This window comes from Orbicella faveolata, unplaced genomic scaffold, assembly GCF_042242905.1.
Source record: "Orbicella faveolata isolate gen_17 unplaced genomic scaffold, um_ofav_v1 contig_27, whole genome shotgun sequence".
Lineage (NCBI taxonomy): Eukaryota > Metazoa > Cnidaria > Anthozoa > Scleractinia > Merulinidae > Orbicella > Orbicella faveolata.
Window position 1 is genome coordinate 3,528,024 of NW_028301555.1, and position 18,984 is coordinate 3,547,007.

General features: G+C 40.4%; 1 protein-coding gene and 1 pseudogene across 3 annotated transcripts in view; one reads left to right on the top strand and one right to left on the bottom strand.

Annotated features, from left to right (window-relative positions):
• Nucleotides 1–4,563: 4,563 nt before the first annotated feature.
• Nucleotides 4,564–18,984, bottom strand: part of LOC110041946 (vacuolar protein sorting-associated protein 8 homolog) — a 49,725-nt gene continuing 35,304 nt past the window's right edge. The window contains exons 50-53 of one of the 2 annotated variants that reach the window (XM_089296445.1): nt 7,660–7,822; nt 7,283–7,333; nt 6,515–6,598; nt 4,564–6,043 (exon numbers count right to left, since the gene is read on the bottom strand). In XM_089296445.1, coding sequence (XP_089152571.1) covers nt 5,912–6,043; nt 6,515–6,598; nt 7,283–7,333; nt 7,660–7,822 — 430 coding nt within the window. In that variant the 3' untranslated portion in view covers nt 4,564–5,911. Of the gene's footprint in view, nt 6,044–6,514; nt 6,599–7,282; nt 7,334–7,659; nt 7,823–9,768; nt 10,642–18,984 lie in introns of those variants that run through there. The other variant, XM_089296446.1, reaches the window with a different exon arrangement.
• LOC110041957 (glutathione hydrolase 1 proenzyme-like) lies at nt 8,075–18,843 on the top strand (annotated as a pseudogene). The gene is made up of 8 exons (XR_016209282.1): nt 8,075–8,296; nt 11,708–12,177; nt 13,122–13,267; nt 14,011–14,315; nt 14,959–15,095; nt 15,660–15,850; nt 16,797–17,037; nt 17,830–18,843. The product of XR_016209282.1 is annotated as a glutathione hydrolase 1 proenzyme-like (transcript).

Here is an 18,984-nt window from a genome sequence, read left to right on the forward strand (position 1 = left end):
CTCGACAGGGTTCCATGTTTTGTAATTGAGCGCGTTTGAATTCCAAAGCTGTTGCCGCGTGGCATTGAAGTGGCGGCCCGAGAAGGCTGTCGCGTGGGTCAAAAGGTAACTTTTGGTTTAAAGTTTTTGCTACATGAACAGTCCTTGCATAGGACAAAGTACTTATTTCAATGAGCCCTTGAGCAATAACGTTTCGTTTTAATAATAAAACTCAGTGATAGATGTTTCTGTTACTTCATGGGCGCAGTTTTGGTGCCCCTTCCGGGGACACCAACATGGCGTCTGCATAGAAAGCTTTTCAAATTTGGATGAAAGATTTCTCCGCATAACACGTGTTTAGAAAAAAATAACAGACCGCAATCTTGGCGGGGTTGTTACACAGATGGAAGTCAGGAATTTACAACTATTGGTAGAAGAATTGAAAAGGGAAATCGAAGGGCTAGAAGAGGAAAATGAAAACTTAACAGAGAAATTGAAGAAAAGAAAAGGAAATAAGAGTCAACAGGTGAAGAGATGGAGAGAGAAAAAGCGAGATAGATATTTGGAGCAGAAAAGAAGGGAGAACCTAAAGAGGAAACAGAGAAAACGAGACAATGAAGGATGTGTGGAAGAAGTTAGAGTAAGAACGAAACCAAGTGATTAGTGCTTTCACCGAAAAAAAGCAAAAGAAATCACAACGGTAAGAAAGAAACAAAGCAGAGGCGGCAACGTGGAAAGAGATGCGTATCTTAAACGTCAAACATCAGACCTGTCGAACAACTCGCTTTAAGGAGAAAAATTCTGACGTGTAACCATTATTGTATGAAACTTTGACCCAATTTGAATGTCCGGTCTGAAGTTGAATTTTTTTTCTAAGCAGTTGTTAATATATTGGCATCCAACAGTATCAAAAGCTTTCTGAAAATCTAAGAAAAGAGCGATTCCAGGTATTTTAGTTTCTTCAGTGTATGATATAATGTCGGAAAATTTACGGCCATTTTCACCAATGTACTGGTTTTTTTCTTATCCAGTTTGATATGGGTTAATTTTTCAAAAAAATTCTGGATTTGACGAACATTCCATAGCTACAATAAACAAAAGAGGTGTACTTTGCAAGGTTAAATAGTGGGTGGGCATTCGAAACAAAAGCTATCATTAGCAATATTCTTTCGGGCCCTTAATGAAATATTTAGAAAATTAAACGGATTACAGTTCGCTTCAACTTCAGTAACACTAAGCCCGCTCAAATCTTGGAGTGAAAGAGCTTTACTAAACAGATAAGGAACTAGAAATTAAATTTTCTTACAATAGGAAAAGTTTCAATACGATTGGGCGAATAATGATTTCAGGAAACTAATTAAACTACGCTTGCGGCCTTCACCTTTCCTTCAATTAGCTGCAGTCAAGCAAAGTTTGCCTTGCTTTCGCTTTTACCCTTTTTTGGAGTGGAAAAATGTTTACATTTTGTGATGCCTTAGATGAAACAAAACAAAAAACGTAAACAAACTCTCGAGAGTACACAGTGCGGAATGGAAATCTTTAATGGTACATTTCATTACACGATCTCTTTGTGCAAGAGAAGAATGACAAATTAATTGCTCTCATCGTCTGATTATAAACACGTCACGAAAAAGTGTTTTTTCACAAAAATCCCACCCCCCAATAAAATAACATACTCAGCCGCTTTTTGCTTCATTTTTCTTTAGTAGATTCAGCAGTGGTGCTGAATTCAATCAAATTAAAAACATCGGCTACTGTACCATTTGAATAATCAACAATGGCGTATAGAAATCAAGCGCGAATAATGTAATTGTTTAAGTATAAGTCCATTAGTCGTTCAAAGCTTAATCTAAATCATCTTCACAGACAATTTTGAAAACGCAAAGAGGCGGCCGCCATACTGTTAACAGCGGCAGACTGCTAGGCGACACACCATCAACAACAGAATAGATAGTAAGAACGTCATTCGTCGTAGAACGCCAGTAGATTGACCATTCATGATAACATTGAATTAGCAAAAAAATATCTTTTGAGTTTTACGAGCATCCTTAAACTTTTGTCTACTTGTCTCTGTCATTTGGACGCTGCAGAATAGAGCAGCGTATTAAAAAGTCATTTTCAAAAACTTCTTACAAGGTGTAATTTTCAGTGAACAATAAACATAATTTTAAAGTGAAGTAGGAGGGTTGTCTGTAAACAAAACCATTTTCCCCTTGGGATCCAAAAAAGAAATGTTGGCAATGGACCAACCGAAAGCGTTTGAGTCTATTACAGGTTCAGAAAGCAGCATTTTCTATCAGAGTGGCAAGTGCTATTGAAAAGCGATTCGTGCGGTAAGGCGGTGCCTAATGGTCAAAAAACTCAGTTTACAAATAATGAAACAGGCTAACAGAGCAGCTGATGAACAAGTCGAGAAGAAAGCTCGCTTGATTGACAAAAGGAAAGGAAAAGGACCGAGAAAGTTGGCCCGCGATAAGGTTCAGTTTATCAACGAGCAAGAAGAGAAGTTGAAAAGAAAAGAGTCGCCGAACACACGGGCGTCGAAACAAAATGATGCACCGCAAGCGGTCGTTGTCGAAATTCGAATTCCCGGCGAAAAAGACTTTGCGGCCGAGAATAAAAACTGCGAGGACATTCCTGAAGAGGCTAAAACTGCAAGGACCGCTAGAAGCTCTTTGACGAGAGAAAAACAAAACGCGCAAAAACTCAAAGAAACTTGCCGTGACACGGAGGCGAACAATTCATTGAGCAAAATCTTCGCCACACAGATTGAAGACGGCGAATTCACGGAGAACGGCGACATAGTTTTAACGGTTAAGGCGATTCGCAAGTTCAATAAGGAAGCTAAACGAGGAAAATTACCGGACAACAAGGTTGAAGTAATGTCCACGAACTTTTACAAAGATTTCGATCAAATAGCGGCCTGGCTCAGTGCGGTCCAAAGGGAAAACTTGGGGCACTTTCAAAGAACACCGCGAAAGAACAAAACACCTCGCGTCGGAGGAGCACCCACTAATGACCAAAAAAACTCCGAACAGAACGCCTGTAAACAAAGAAAAAACAAAGACAAAGACGACGACAAGAGAAGGCTTCTCAAGCTTCCACGGATCAACGACAAATTCAACTGTCCAATTTCGTCTCGGAAATTTTGAAGAGAATTAATGGACACTCTGGAAGACCTTCGCTTTACAAACGTATTGGACACGACTCCCTTTAAGGGGACGCTTAAACTGCTGAAAATTCCTCGAAGTATCGACAGCAAGCTAAGGGCATCCTAGATTTTTTTAAGTGCAACCAGAAATCTCGGAAATTTTACTAATTATAAAAGACTATTGTTCAACTCTTCCAAACTGATGTGCCAGAGCAATAGATTCACACTAAACGATGGTTGTCCACGTTCGTAGTAAAGCAATGTAAATTCTGTATCATAAAATATGCTGTAAATATTTCAAGTCGACAATTGAGAAACATTGTATATACATTAACAACATGATTTTATGAAACTACCTTTAGACGTTGACTTGCATTTGGTTTACTGTTTGTTTCTTTTCATTGCACCTATTACGATCAACACTATACTAAAGGTCTGACACAAAGCGAACATAACTCCGCAATTCTCTTCTCACCTGCAACGCAGCTAAGAAGAAGTCAATTGCATTTCTATTGTAATACTAAGGTCAAAGAAACAATAGTCCACCCGGTTTTACAAAAAACCTGGGCTCAGGTCTGCCCCGATCGTTCAAGTTTCCTAACAACACTTGTTTTTGGCTTTGCATGCGCTATACTCGAGATGGCCAAGAAACAAGAGACAAACCCACAGGACTAGCCTGAAATACCTTTCAAATACAAAAGGCCATTTTAAATACCACGGCCAGGGATGCCAAAACTTTTTCCTTAAGGGCTGGATATACATAAAAAAAAGACACCTTTTAGTTTTACTGTATTCCATTCTTGCTTTTCGGCCAACATGAAGGTCGTCCTCTGGCGACTCTAGTTCATTCAGACTGACAAATAATAATAATAATAATAATAATAATAATAATAATAACGATAACGATAACGATAACGATAATGATAATAATAATGATAAAATAACTTTATTCAGGTGTCAAAATGTTTTAACCACGGGATAACCCTCTACTTGTAGAGGACACCTACCTAAAAAAGAAATTACAATACCTAAGAATAATTTAAAATTTTAGTCTGTTTACAAGTGACAAAACCTAATTCATTAGTTATTGCTTACATTGCAGCTTCGGCATCTCTCATCCAGTAGAGTTTCCACGTTCATCTTACGTACGTTTGTTTTGAAAACATTAATACTGGTAACCAGCCTTAATTTGTTGGGAGGCCTGTTCCATAATTTTGGACCAAGATAAAGTGTGGTAGCGGGCGGTTTCACCGGGTAATGGAAAAGTTTTAACCCGACAACAAAATAAGTGAGTCGCACGAAGTAGCAAGGATCACGTGGTTTTTCGCAAATGCCAATATTTCGACGAAAAATCTCCGACCTTTTCATATTAGAGTCCCCCCGGGTTTCAAAACCGTGAATAGGGCATACGCAGATACAAACCATTCAGTCAGTTAACGTTCAAGTCATCGTGAATGTCAATTTTATTATAAATAACGAAATAACTCTATAAAACCTGCTTTTTAAAAGCAGATTAAGGGAATTTTGTGGAAAATGTTGTTAATTTGACTTCCTTCTGTTATTATTTCCTTAATTTATTTCATTTTCTATTTCACTTAAAATACCTAATAACGTCTACTTCGTTTGCTAGAAAACCATTTTGCCTTTTTTCGTTTTTTTTTTTTCTTTTTTCCTACTAATTTTCAACTTTTACGTGTAAAAAATATCTGGCGCCTTAAAATGTTCAAATATTTTCACTTTCTTAAAAACATAGAAACCGATTGTGGACGTACGTATATACTTTCTACCAAAAAGGCATCATTATTCGATAAACGGTACCGGTTGCAGCTTGTTGAAGAACAGTTGGCTCAGTGAGATAGGCAGGATACGAAAGTTTGTATTGGAATGCCAGACTAAACTACGTTGTCTTAAGCAAATTGAGCAATATTTTCGTTCTCAAGTCTTCCAGTTGTACTCGACAAAAACTGGTGTGGTCCAACAGTGCAGCAAATCCAACCGGCAATTCTTGCTCAACGAAAATGAAAATGTGTATCATAACTTGATAAGGGTCAATGTCAACATCCAGACTTTCCTTACTAAACTCCAAAACACCTCTCATTGTAGGCTGAACAAAGAAACGCAACGTCAAAAGACAACTCAAGAGTACGCGGAATAGTTTGGATACGACTTGATTTCGACTTCCGGTGCTCTAGCTGTCACGCCACAAGATTACGATGTCGTTTCATAATGTTTCACGTCACGAGCGGAAGCGACAGCTTGTAGATCCTGCCACGAAGTCACGTTGTCGGACATAGCTTATTCATGCACGACGAAGAGAAGCCACAAACCAAGCCACCGGAAGGCTACAACGTACTGGAGTAACACAACGCTTCAGTCAATCAATTAAGTCTTAAGGAGGTGGAGCGACTTTGGTGACGTTGTCTAATCACGCAACTTTGCTTTGCTGTCACGTCGGAATGCCACCCAATTTTGCACCAGCCGGGATTTTGACAACGAAAAGCCACGTTACTAATCAAAGTCACTCTGCTGACTGGTCACGCCACGCCATAACTGCGAACAGTCTCTCTTTCGCTCGAAAATCCGCGGGAGGAATCGGGAATAACGCAAAGGAACCGAGCCGAGCCCCTCTCGCGGCTTAACCCTCGCCTCTATTCGTTTGCGTTTTTCCCCTCGGATTTTCCAGCAAAAGGGAGACTGCTCGCAGTCTACCCAGGCCACCTCACACCTATTTGCTGTCACGTATACAAGGTCACTTAACTGTCACGCAATGCTGGTATCAATCTACTCCCGTGGAGGAGCAAGGTGCAGTCTGAAGCGTTCATCTTCAAAGATACTGCTAGAGTTGGTCGAGTGGGAGCCATAGTTGAGATTTATCACATCGCTAGACCTGGATAATTCCGATAAAATGGCCAGCTGCAAGAAACAGAAAAACAAGACATCACTTGTTTCTTAGACGGTAACATATGATTTCACACCTGATAACAAAGTATGCAGTTTCTTGTAGCTATTTATAAACTTATAAAGTCGAAAAAGCTAAATTTTCCACCGTAGCAAATCGTTGAAGCTGAAGTCTCCAGCTTAAGCCCTTCTTCAGAGCAAAACAGCATCACAAAGTTCCGACCCAACGGAAAGCTACACCGTATCAGATTTCATTTAGTTCTGACGAAGGGCCAACCCTGGAACACAAACTCACTTATCCGACTACTTCACCTTTATCAACTTAGATTTAATAAATAGCTAAGTGTCTCACTTGCTCGACTGAAGTTTCATGGCCCAATGGTCAGGGTTTTGTACAGGGATTTAAAAGTACGATCCTTAATATAAAAAAAGTCCATTAACAAGAAGATGTCAAACATACAAAATACAACAACACTCGATATTTACCCGGGAAACGCCCTTGTTTTGTCCTTTGAGTCTTGTTACCGCTTCAAACTGTTGTTGCGTTAGAGACGGTACTGATCTCTCAGTCTGCATGAAAAGAAATCAATAAAGAGGTACTATACCTGCTAACCACCCGCAATTGGTACAATAGAAAGAAAGGACAATCACATGTTTCTCTAACACCTTAGGCTTATTTCTCGAGTGCGTTTTCGAGGTCTTGTACAATTGGAAAAATCTCGTCTCCGTTTTCCATCTGGCAAAGTACCAGATATTTTCAATTTTTTTCCCTACGATTTCCGGACTGTTTATAAAGAAGGAAAAAGAAGCGTGGATCAAGAAATAAGTATGACAAAGTGAAGACCAACTAAATTTTACCGCATTTGTCCCACAGTGCACTAACGCGGGGGTGACCTATTTGGCTTGTGTTACTCTACGTGAAGTTTTTTCTTTTCGCTGATATCATAAATGAAAGGTATTTCATTACAGGGCATAGAAACTGTACCCCTGAACCACTCTCTAGCAGCCGTAGAGAAACCTTGATGTTCCCCATGGACTCTATAGAAACCTCCCCGGAGCAAACAAAAGACTAGCGAGGTGTTTTCGACCCCGCGAAAACCCGCTCCGTAGAAAGAAACCCCTCCTTCCACCTTCGTGAAACTAACGTCAATATTTACTCAACATGCATAAGGGAAACTTTAACAAAACTCATCAGGTTGGGTTTCAGCACAGAAGCGTTTTCAAATTGACGCCGTTTGAATCTCCTGCACTTACTTTGGAAAGATCTTCTTTGGTGGATGTTCCAGAACTTTCAGCCTTTAACTTCTACAGAAAGATAAAAAATATTACAAGAACTACGACACGGTTTGCGCATCTTGAAAGGTTTAGCCTAAATTTTTCACGTTCGTCGTTTGCAATCCGCGTTAATCTTCTCCATCCTTAACCATCCTTGTTCCTTTATGGTTTATTATTATCTCTTTGGTGTTTTTCTTTCTTATTATTTTCAGATTTCCTTCAATTTAAAAGTACTTTTGTACGTGGCCAAAATACCGTGACTGAGCTTCCTTAAGTTAGGTAGTGACTTCTCTTGACGACCAAATACAGATAGCACCACTCGAACAATGCAAGCAGAGATTGCTTGTTTCTCATACCTGACCCGCTCCTGGTGCTGGTTTTACTGACTTCCCAACTGTCTTTTTACCCTTCCAAGAAGAAAGACGCGAAAGACCAGTTTTGTTACAAAGAAAACACATCCAGTTTCCCTCGGTTCCAGTAGTCCCTGCCATACATTCGGAATGATAAACATGACCACATCTGGAAGAACGAAAACAAAATATTTTAACCTTTGGTGCCCTTTACAGTAGTGTCGAATGTTCTCTTACATTTACAACCTTCTAAAGTTGCAGAATATCTAAAGTTCAATAAATCGTGAAAGGGTCTAGTGTCGTTTTTTACACCCATTGAATCTTAGGGTAAGGATGTAGTAAAACTAAATGACCTCGTTTCTCAGCACAGGAGGAACAAGGGAAAAAAAGTTTGCGTGACAAGTTATGTAACAGGTTGCCACGGCATTTGCACCTGCGTCGCGTCGGATATTAACACGCTCCTTGGCACACATCCAATTTGACGCTTTACTGACTTGTGCGATCGAAATTTTGGTGAGTTAAAGTTGGTTTACTGGCTCAAGAAGACTCAACGGCAAGACTGCCACATGGAGGGGGCAAAAGTGAACAGTGAACTATCAGCAGATGAAGCCACGGCCAGGCGTGATATCCGTCGCCGCAATAGGTGAGAAGACTCGAATCGTAAATCCGCGTCAAGTACGTGTCGTCATCATGCTAAAACAGAAGTAGTTCGGTCAGACACTTCTGTAAATAACAAGTTTTTGAATGGCTGAACCTTAGTCGACAAACTGGTAATGAAAATATCTTCATCGTAAGCTGATTTTTTCATGCATTAGTTTCGATAAGTTTGATTGTTCCACATTAAGGGTAATCACCTTACGTGCCTTCAAAAATCGCTCACAAATGTTTCCGCACTAATGTAACAAGTGTTCTGTATGGCGAATCTGTAACTTAACATAAATCAAAAGCAAATCGAGCAAAATAGAATGTGAAGAATCCCTTTGTTTTTCTCCATCGTCAAACAGCAAAGCTGAATGATGGAGATGCCGGCGCCATTGTGTTAAATTCCACAACGTGATAAGACCAAAAATAGACGACATCGGTGAGCTCGAGTGTCATTTTGAGAACAAAAACAACTCACGTCGCTTTCTTTCAGATTTCATTGACCCTCGAAACGTTATTCTTACTATTTCAAATACAGAGAAAGAACGGAAGAAAAAAGACTAGAAAGTCTCGAAAACACAAACTGAAACACGAACATTTCAGAGCCTGCAGATGGGCCATAACTAATGTTAGTATTGTATTATCGATGGTTGTGTTGTGATTGCGATTGTTTATCTTTGATTAAAGGTAAGATTAATTATTTGCTGTTAAGAACGTACGCATCTGACAGCCCTTTTGTCGTCGGCGTTAACGTTCTGATCTATAGTACTAGGTAACCCAAGAAAAGAACAAAAATGTTGATGCAAGTAATCTAGCGAAGGTGGAAAATAGCCGAGAGGTTGCACCTTAGCAGATGAAAGAATACGTCAGATAAACTGCTGAATTCCAATTTCAGTTAAGTCGATTGAGGGGTCATTTGAAGAGACTAATGAAGCTACGATCACGATATCTTAGAAGCTCTTAGATAATCAATCAGTTGAGGTCAAGTTAAAGCAGGGATGCATGTATCCCGTTTGAATTTTATACGTTTGCCGTGTAAAAATTTAGTATGTTCAGGGATGTTGCCATGGAAATTCTGCTATTCCTTCCAACAGCTGACGTAACTAACTTGGGTAAACAGAGCAGAAGTTTCTAAGGTGTCTAGGGCCTTATTTTTGTTTTAGAGTCCATTGTTGACTGACGAATTTTCTCGACTGACAAAAAAAAGACCGAGTCAATTGAAGTACACAACACAGGAGTTTCGTATTGCAATAAGGTACTTGGAAATGACTGACTGACTAACGGACTGACAGAGGGATGGACGGAGGAAGCGAGGGGGACGGACTGACGGACTGACGGACGGACAGACTGAAGGACTGAAGGACTGACGGACTGACGGACTGAAGGACTGACGGACTGACGGACTGACGGACTGACGGACTGAAGGATTGACGGACTGACGGACTGACGGACTGACGGACTGACGGACTGACGGACGGACGGACTGAAGGACTGACGGACTGACGGACTGACGGACTGACGGACTGAAGGACTGACGGACTGACGGACTGACGGACTGACTGATTAATCGATCGACCGATTGATTAATTGATTGCCGAATTTATTAATTGATTGGTACGCGGCAAGCAAAAGTGTTTTAATTTCTCGATCAACTGCAAACGATGCGACTAGTTGAGCACAAAGGCGTGAGATTTTTAACAAGGCAGCTTAAAAAAGCTTTCAACATCTAGTCACAAACGACGGGATCAAATTTATGCGTTTCTTAGGCGTTTCAATCAGTCAGTCAAGACCAAAATTAAGTTTCAATTTTCGAGACTTCACTTAAGAGTAAATTCTCAACCATAACTTTTTCTCAACTGACCAAAAGGTGTCAACTGACCAAACATTCTCGATCGCTCGTGTGTGTAACTTCAATAAGTCACGATTTTCTGACCTGTTGTTTCTAGTACCTAACGTCAATTTTCGACAGGTGTATTCGAATAAGTATGGCGCTGACATGACATCTGGACGCGTTTGTTTTATATTATCTCAATTTTCGACCGGTACTAGTCGGTTGAAGGCGGGAGATGGCTGACATTTCAGGTTAGACTGGTACCCGCTGTTTCAACTATTTGCCGATTCTCGAAAGGTGTTTCGGATCTGTACTCAGGACATCCTTCCTGTTTTACTTTGCTATGCTATTCTTGCGAAAAGCGTCGCCGAGGAGGTCTTTGGACATACATACGCATATGAATGAAGTGGCAGCTAATGTAAGTTGTTCTTTTTTTTAATAATTTTCGGTATTGACGCGATGACATGCTGATCAACTGAAATAAGACTTGTTGCTTTGTTTGACATTTCTCGCACCTGCAATTCAGCAGAACAAAAGAAAATTACAATTTTATTTGTCACCTTTCTAACAACATAACAAGAAACTGCTCAATGTAGCCGAGTTTTCTCTGTGTGACAACACGCGAGATCGGCGAACGGTAACATACTAGGAGTTTATATTATCTGTCGTGTAACGTACAAACTAACGAACCTGACACGAGCAACTAGGACGTTACAAACACTCTTAACGAATGGACGCACGGTATTCAAATAATGCTTGACAGTAGCTTCTTATGACACCATATTAAATCTATGAGAATGTAATCGGCGATGAGTGCTTTAGAGAGATCGCTAATATTTATGAGATATGTGAGCCCTACTTTATTCAAGATTATGCAAGGGATTAGACGATACAATAATTCAATTTTAGTAAAAAGGGTTAAAAAGAAAGGAAAAGACTTTAAACAAGGGTCTCGTACACGTTTAATACAATAGTTTTGATTTAGCAATGCCAGTCTTGGCAGCATTTACGGATACGCATTACGATTGACAGCTGTCAGCTGCATTGCAGATACTGAGTTTATCATGTTTTAAAATGTTTGTACCATGCATGCGATCAACAGCAAAGACGATTAAGTGAACAGAGACAAATTCTTTTTATCCATACGCTGAAATAACAAATCGGAATGACCCGCGACGGACGAGGTTGAGCAAAATATTGTGATTTGTCAGTGGCAAGCAGATCAATTAACGCCAAAGCAGAAGGCTGAGGAAAATAACTGATCTGCGAGACACTGAAAAATAACGATATTTTGCGACGAACGAGTTCAATAATTGTTTTATCATTCGATCGCCAAGTTTGTTTTCATATTTAATCACTTTCTTACAGCGCAAGGAAGCGATCTGCCATTTTTCACACAAAAGCGTAACAGTTACGCATGAGCAGAACATTATTTGCACCAAAACACATTTAGATGGTATTACGCATGAGCAGACCATTCTTTGTTGGCAGTTATTTGCAAGTCGTGTGGCGGGCTCTCGGCCAATGAAAAGGAATTAAGAACTGTATGGAATGACGAATATTGTTTTGTTATTTCACCAGGATACAGCTCATAATCTTTGTGGTTATTATTGTAATCTTGCTGGGTGTCATTACCGCACTCGCAGTTCTCTTAATAAAGAAAGACGACGATTCTACTTCGGACAGGGCAACTTCTCAACCCACAACTGCGCTACCCACATGTCCATCTGGTGGGATAAAACCATTACCGACCGGGCCCCCGGTGGCCGATGACCCCTACCAGCACGCCGTAGTTGCAACCGACGCCGGTCCTTGCTCGGAGATAGGCCGGGATATTCTTAACAAAAATGGGACCGCTGTGGATTCGGCGATCGCAGCCTTGTTTTGCATCGGGATTTACAACATGCATTCCGCAGGGATCGGCGGTGGAGGGTTTATGGTTGTGTACAAAAAGAGTACCAAGTTCGTGGAGGTGATCGACTTTCGCGAAGAAGCGCCGGGAAAAGCCAATAAAACGATGTACGTCGGAGGGGCGATGAGCTCTAGAAAAGGTAAGATGCAGCTTTAGGTGGCTCAAAACAGTTTCTAGCGCTTTCCAAGACTGTAGATTTGGATGGATCATTAATACTCATCCTCTCCGCTCCTGTGAGAGGAGCATAAGGCTACACAGCAACAACTTCTATCCATCGCGGTCTTTCGCTTCCTACTCTACCTCATTCCAGCTCGTCCAGCCCAGATCTTTTCGCTCAGCCTCAACAGATGATGGATCATTAAAACCGCTCTTTATCAATTAATACTACAATATTGGTAACAAAAAACTGTCCAATCATTGGTGAACACGTTGGTATCATTTTCGTGACTCAATAAGTTTCGATAAAAACGGTAGGACCAGCTAAAAACACGTTTAATTTAAGCTTTATGTACTTATAATTCAAAAAGGGCCCGGTGAAACCCAGTTTTTATTGTCGAATTTTCGAAAATTTAAGGTGGCTCTGAACCCCATGTACAGAATTCTTTAAACTTTGCCGAAAGGTGCGTCTTATCCTGTTCATCAAAATTCCACAATAAATATGGGTAGCATAACAACATAAAATATCCTTTATTAAGGTGTCAGGTCGTCCTAACGCCAACGGTGCTATTTGGGGACACAGATAAAATAAAACACTATTAACAATTATTTCAATAATCGGTAAAACTTAAATAACTTACAAATTCATGAGCTATAGGAGACTCAGTGGGCTAGATACCTCAACGAAAACTACCATAGTGTGAAACCAATAAGTATGTAACCGAGTATTCCAGTAAAAAGACGTTATCCGAGGTCATACACAGTATTAAGTGTTATCCACGGGGGACGAGAGTGACTCTGAATTCGTTCAAAACGTTAATATTTTCTAGGTTGCTCAAGGCCTTTTGTGTTTGTTTGTTTGTTAGTTAGTTTGTTTGTTTGTTTGTTAGTTAGTTAGTTTGTTTGTCATGTTTTCAAACTGGATAGGTCCAACCGCGTCCGGTGTGCCTGGCGAGGTGAAAGGATCTTACGAAGCCTGGAAGAAGTATGGCAAACTGGCTTGGAGGGCCTGCTCACTACGCAGCCACACGAACAAGCGTCCAACCCCTTCTCGAAAAAGATCCAGGAATGAGGTGACGCGGATAAAAAAAGGAATAAGAGAATAAGAAAAAAATATATCCCTGCTTTACAGTTAAGGTTAAGGATATAATAAGGGTCAGTCCCACGATAAAGTTATATGAGAAAACAAGAAGCAGCAAAAAAAAAAAAAAAAAGCGTTCGAGTGTAATCCTGTATGAACTGAAATGTATCTTTCACCTGACGTATAGTCGACATTGACGCTAACTAATCTGCGCACGCGGTTCGAGCACACTGGTGTTCGTGCGATATGACGATAATTTTCAGATATCTTTTATACAAAAAAGACTGAATCCAAATTAAATCTGACGCTTTAACTCAAACAATTCATCTAGTTTAAACAAAGGAAGTAACAACAGTAACGGTGTTTCGCTGTTTAGACACCTAATCGAAAACAGCATAGACTCTTGCGATGTTATTTCTACCCTTTTCTCCTGAGTTTTAGTTTAAGATTGAGAAGATATACCGGGGGTGTCAAACACTAAAGACAGTGTTTGACCACATTTTCGAAACACCCCAGTTCCTCAAAAGTACTCTGCTGCACGCCGTATTCTCAACTCTCTTCCCGGTGTTTCAAAATGTGATAAAAAAACGATCTCTCGTACATTTCTCCAGGAATCTTTAGATGGACAGCAAGATAGTGTTCCCGTATTACTTCTTTCCTATCATTCCTCCCTCAAACTGAATGGTAATTTAGAGAAACATCGTTCCTGAACTATCGCGTTTGGTTTTAATTAAGGGAACTTCTCTTCAACAAGGACGGCAAATTGAAGAAACTAGGAGAAACTCTTTGCATGCCCAAGTTTGCCAAGACCTTAGAACGCATTCGCGACAACCCTGAAGATTTTTATTACGGAGAACTAGCCAAAGATATTGTACAAGACGTCAAGGATGGTGGTGGAATTTTTACTTTGGACGATTTGAAGAACTACAAGGTCAAATTCAAGACACCACTGAGCGGGACTTTAGGGGACTACACTTGGTACTCCACGCCTCCCCCAGGGAGTGGGGCTGTGCTGAGCTTAATTCTTAACATTTTAAAAGGTAAGCTACAGCTACATTTTAGTTTTGGCTTTTGTTGTTCTACCAGTCGGAAGCTTGAACAGGGTTTCAGCTCGGGTTTACTTTGGCTGTTCATTAGGCCTCGATAGCGCAAACCTGATTCATTCATGTGCTTCCATGTTGAAACGATTCACTCATAACCTCTCAAAGTCTCCAGAAAGTTTTCTTTCTTGAGACAACCATAACATACTACAAAGAAACCACCTCACACTTGTAATAAACAAAATCCTTAAAGGCGCTCAGTCATTGTATTTTGAGTTATTTTGGCCACGCAAAAAATTACCTTTCAACTGTAGGAAAACCTGAAAATAGTAGTTTACTAAGATGGAAAAACACCCAAGAGATAATAATAAAGCATAAAGGAACAAGGATCGTGAAGGATGGAGAAGATTAACACACATTACAAAGAAGAACTTGAAAAACGTAGGCTAAACGTTTCCAGAGGTGCAAACTGTGACGTAGCTCTCTTAAGAAATAACCTCCAAAAGATATCAGCAAAGGGCCAGTTGCGGTGTACTTAGTCTATCAAACACCTGTTAAAACAATATCTCACTCTGGGGCACCATCCCTTAAATATTAGACCTTCAATTTGACCATGTACTACGTTTTGTTGCTTCTCTTCCAGGATATAACATGACGGCTCACGATCGAGAAGGTCTAAACAACTCAGTCCTGACATATCACAGAATAGTGGAAGCGTTCAAGTTTGCCTATGCTTACAGAGCGTTGCTGGGTGACGAGGACTTTGCCAATGTTACCGAGGTACTCTGAATGCTTTTAAATATATTTTTGCGACTGAAGAAATTGCATTTCTTTGTTTGCTATTGCTTGTAGAACCTTTTCCAGCCGAAATCTCGAAAAGAAGCATTCACTGAAAGTTTACAAAATGCAACAAAGAGTGACCGAAATCACACTACGATTGCGCATCTAGTGTACCCAAATTTGGGCAAGTCACCACGTTATCGTAGCCATATCAGGTCGTTGACTTGATGTCGCAGCACATCAGAACGGTAGACAAGGCTTCTGTTTGGCTAATTGCGAATTTGGGTACGGTAGTAACCTTAAGGTCTTGAAAGAAAGGGCAGCTATCCTTATCAGTTGGCACCTGACTCACGGGTGGAGAGCAACACAGTATTGTGCCCGGGAACACAAGTACAACAATATTGGGTAGGGCTCAAACTAGAGACTGACCTCGTGGACGGGTATGGGCCATTCCATTGGGGGTGTAGCACAGGGAAGGGTGGGGAGAAGAGCATGGAGCCATTAAAAACTGCTCCCCGGACGAGTACTTACTGCTAACAAAACTGTGACCATTTCATACGGCAGATCGTTAAGAACATGACCAACGCCGACTTTGCCGAATCTCTACGCCAGAACATTTGGGACAACAAAACATTCAATGATTCCACGTACTATGGCAACTTCTATCTCAACTCGAGTCAGCAGGGAACTACCCACTTGTCTGTGATCGCAGAAAATGGCGACGCTGTTTCTGCCACCATGACGATAAATCTCTAGTAAGTCAGTCATAGATTGTATAAAAATATATCTCTGATGATGTTGAACATAGTTGGTGGCGTGGCCTAGTGGTTAGGGCGTTGAGCTTGTCATCCGGAGGTCCCGGGTTCAAATCCTCTTCCCTCGCCACTAGAGGGATTTGTGTTCGGTGGTCCCGAATTCAACTCATCCAAGTCTTGTAAATAGCCAACTTGGTCTGCCTCCAACAAGTTGGGATTTTTAACAGGTTTGTGTTTATTTGCAATATTTGTTTGTCAATTTAAAAGGTTCACAATGTAAGCTACTGGGGCACCACTATTGTATTCACCATATAAAGTTACTGTTTTTTTAATTTTTGTACAGTAGTGGATGGACTTCAGTAGTTTTGAGGACGGGTTACTTTCTCACATAAACTACAATCAACTGAGGAAAGTTGAGAGACTCCGTAAAATTTCAGAAAGAAGGAAAGAAACTGAGTAACCTGACCTCCAATTTGTGCCCGATAGGTTTGTCATTAAAAAAACCCTCAACCCCATCAACACGGCTCGATGACTATATGAGATTATGCAATAATATTGCATAATGTCACAATAATCCTGAAATTCTGACAGAAATATCAAGGGGAGAGGGAAACACAGGGTAGCATTGAACAAAGGCCAAAACGAACTTCTGAACGACGAGTCCTCGAGCCTTCTTTTTGCAAATGACTGTATTTAGGTGTATTCTGATATGGTTTTTGGGCCGTCTCAGCGTAAAATAGGGTGTGCTTTGTGTACTCTGTTCCTGTTTGTACATGCATCTGGAGTGGTTCAGAATGTTAAGACGATAATAGTTCTTCACATACACCTCGCGGAATGTAAAGCTCTTGTCAAATGTTTTCAAAAACAGAAGCCCATAGTCGGGTAATCTCACCCAGGTATCGTGTAAACACCATTTTTAACACACCGAAATTCAACTTATTTACAGCTTTGGATCGAAATATCGATCTACCAGGACTGGCATTATCTACAACAACGAGATGGACGATTTTTCGACTCCAGGTAAAAAGAACACGTTTGGAGTGGAACCGTCTGAATCAAACATGATCTACCCTGGAAAACGGCCCCAGTCTTCCACCGCTCCCACGATATTTCTGGACAAGGACGGCGTGGTTCGCTTAGTTATCGGAGCATCTGGTGGAACGAAAATAACCACTGCTATTTCTTTAGTAAGCATTCATCCAATTGCTCACAGGACTTTTTAAGTCCGAGTCTTATATGGTTACAGTATAACTTTGTATGGAAGTCATAGGGTTTCACTGCGTTTTTTGCTAGAGCGGTTTTCAATTGAGTGTCGTAAAGCAAAACCAAACCAATTACTTACCAATTAGACTACTCAGCCAATCTCAAACCATAGTAAAACCAAAACCAAAACCAAAGTAATTTTCTGATCACTTTCGACACTCAATTGAAAACCGCTCTGATTTAAAGTTGACAAAGGGATATTAATAGGCCATTTCTGAGTTCTCTTGTGCCTCTGTTTCACAACGAGTCTAAGTGCGAAAACCAGTGTTATGAAAATAAGATTGATTTGCACGAGACTGAACCAGTAGGCGGGACTCATTTTCATACGAATGGTTTCGCACTTAGACTCGTTTTGACACAGAGGCAAAAGGCAACTCGGAAACGGCCTACTTCAGGCGTTAACGATTCGTCAAAGTGAGGTCGTGAATTATGGGTAGCGTCTGTGTTTCAATAGTAGTAGAGTAGGGAATTACATCACTGAAGGAAACATGGCAAGTTACCGAGCTCTGAATTCTTGCGACTTTCAGCTTTGCCTTGTTCAAAAAAGAAATACCATAAACTGAAACAATTATGTTTTTCGAAGAATCACCGGCAAGATTGAAAATGTTTGGAGACAGGTTTGGAAGTCTTGTTGTCGTTTTAGGTAAGTCTCTTTAATGTCCGCTGAAGCGATCTCATGGTCTTTTCACTGAAATTGCTTCTTCGTTCGTTTCCAGGTCACCATGAATTACCTCTGGTTCAACCGAACTCTACCTCAAGCTGTAGTCGATCCCAGGCTCCATCATCAGTTGCTTCCCATGTACATTCGCATTGACAAAGATTACCCCATGCCCCTCGCCATCCAAGAAGGACTACAAAAGCTTGGGCACGAGGTTAAGAACGTAAGTGGTTATGCAGTCGTGCAGGCCGTGGCCAGAAACAAGGATGGAACACTCACAGGCAAATCCGACCCTAGGAAGAGCGGCTGGGCCGCTGGATACTGATCAAGTGAACCTTGTCACGTTGCTGTGTATATATTACTAAACGCCTAGTTTGCTTCGCCCTCCAAATAGCCTCCCCGATGATAAAGGGGCTGGACTCCTTAGTCATTAAATTCAACTAAACTAAAGTAGCCAGGTCACGTATGAAGCTTTTTGGAACTGTGAGATTACATTTTTCAAGTACATTGTTCGTGTCCGTCTCATAGTGCCCCAATCTTTACCATCGCTGTTCTATTTTTTAAGTTTTTCCAACTTGGTAAACTATTGTTTTGAAGTCTGGTTTGATACAGTAAGCAGGTAAATTTTACATCTTGGTAAATTTCGTCGCCGCCCTCTGTAAAACAAGCCAAATTTATGGTATCGTGCCTCCTTTGAGAGACGATCCTTATCACAATAAGATTATTTTCTGTTTGAAAATTTATAAAGCTTCAAGTTTGGGAATATTTCGTCGGGTCAGCTTTAAGAAATTGAAAATTAAGCGACTTTGTTTGGATTTCGAGGGCACTGTTACTGTTTAAAATATGACGAACAGATCACAGTCCAGTGAAACATCAAATTTTAAAAGTTTCCCTTTTCGTGAAATAAAGTTAAGTTCTTTATTACATAAAAAATAAAACCTTGGAGGAAGCCCACTTTAAAATTTTTAGCTCGAGGCAGAAACAGTTACACAGATGTGATAGACCATTCAAGCTTTGAAATATAGAGCTTTAGAATGAGCGCTTATTAAATAAACTTGTTACTTGTTTCATAGAGGGTGTTCTGTTTGTTATTTGCAACTTAAAACGAGTTTTACGTTTTGTTTGGTGGGCAATGCACAAATTTAGCTGTAAATACTGTATCTCTCTACTCGAATAATTCCGAAAACGACAATTTATCACGATATTGTATTAC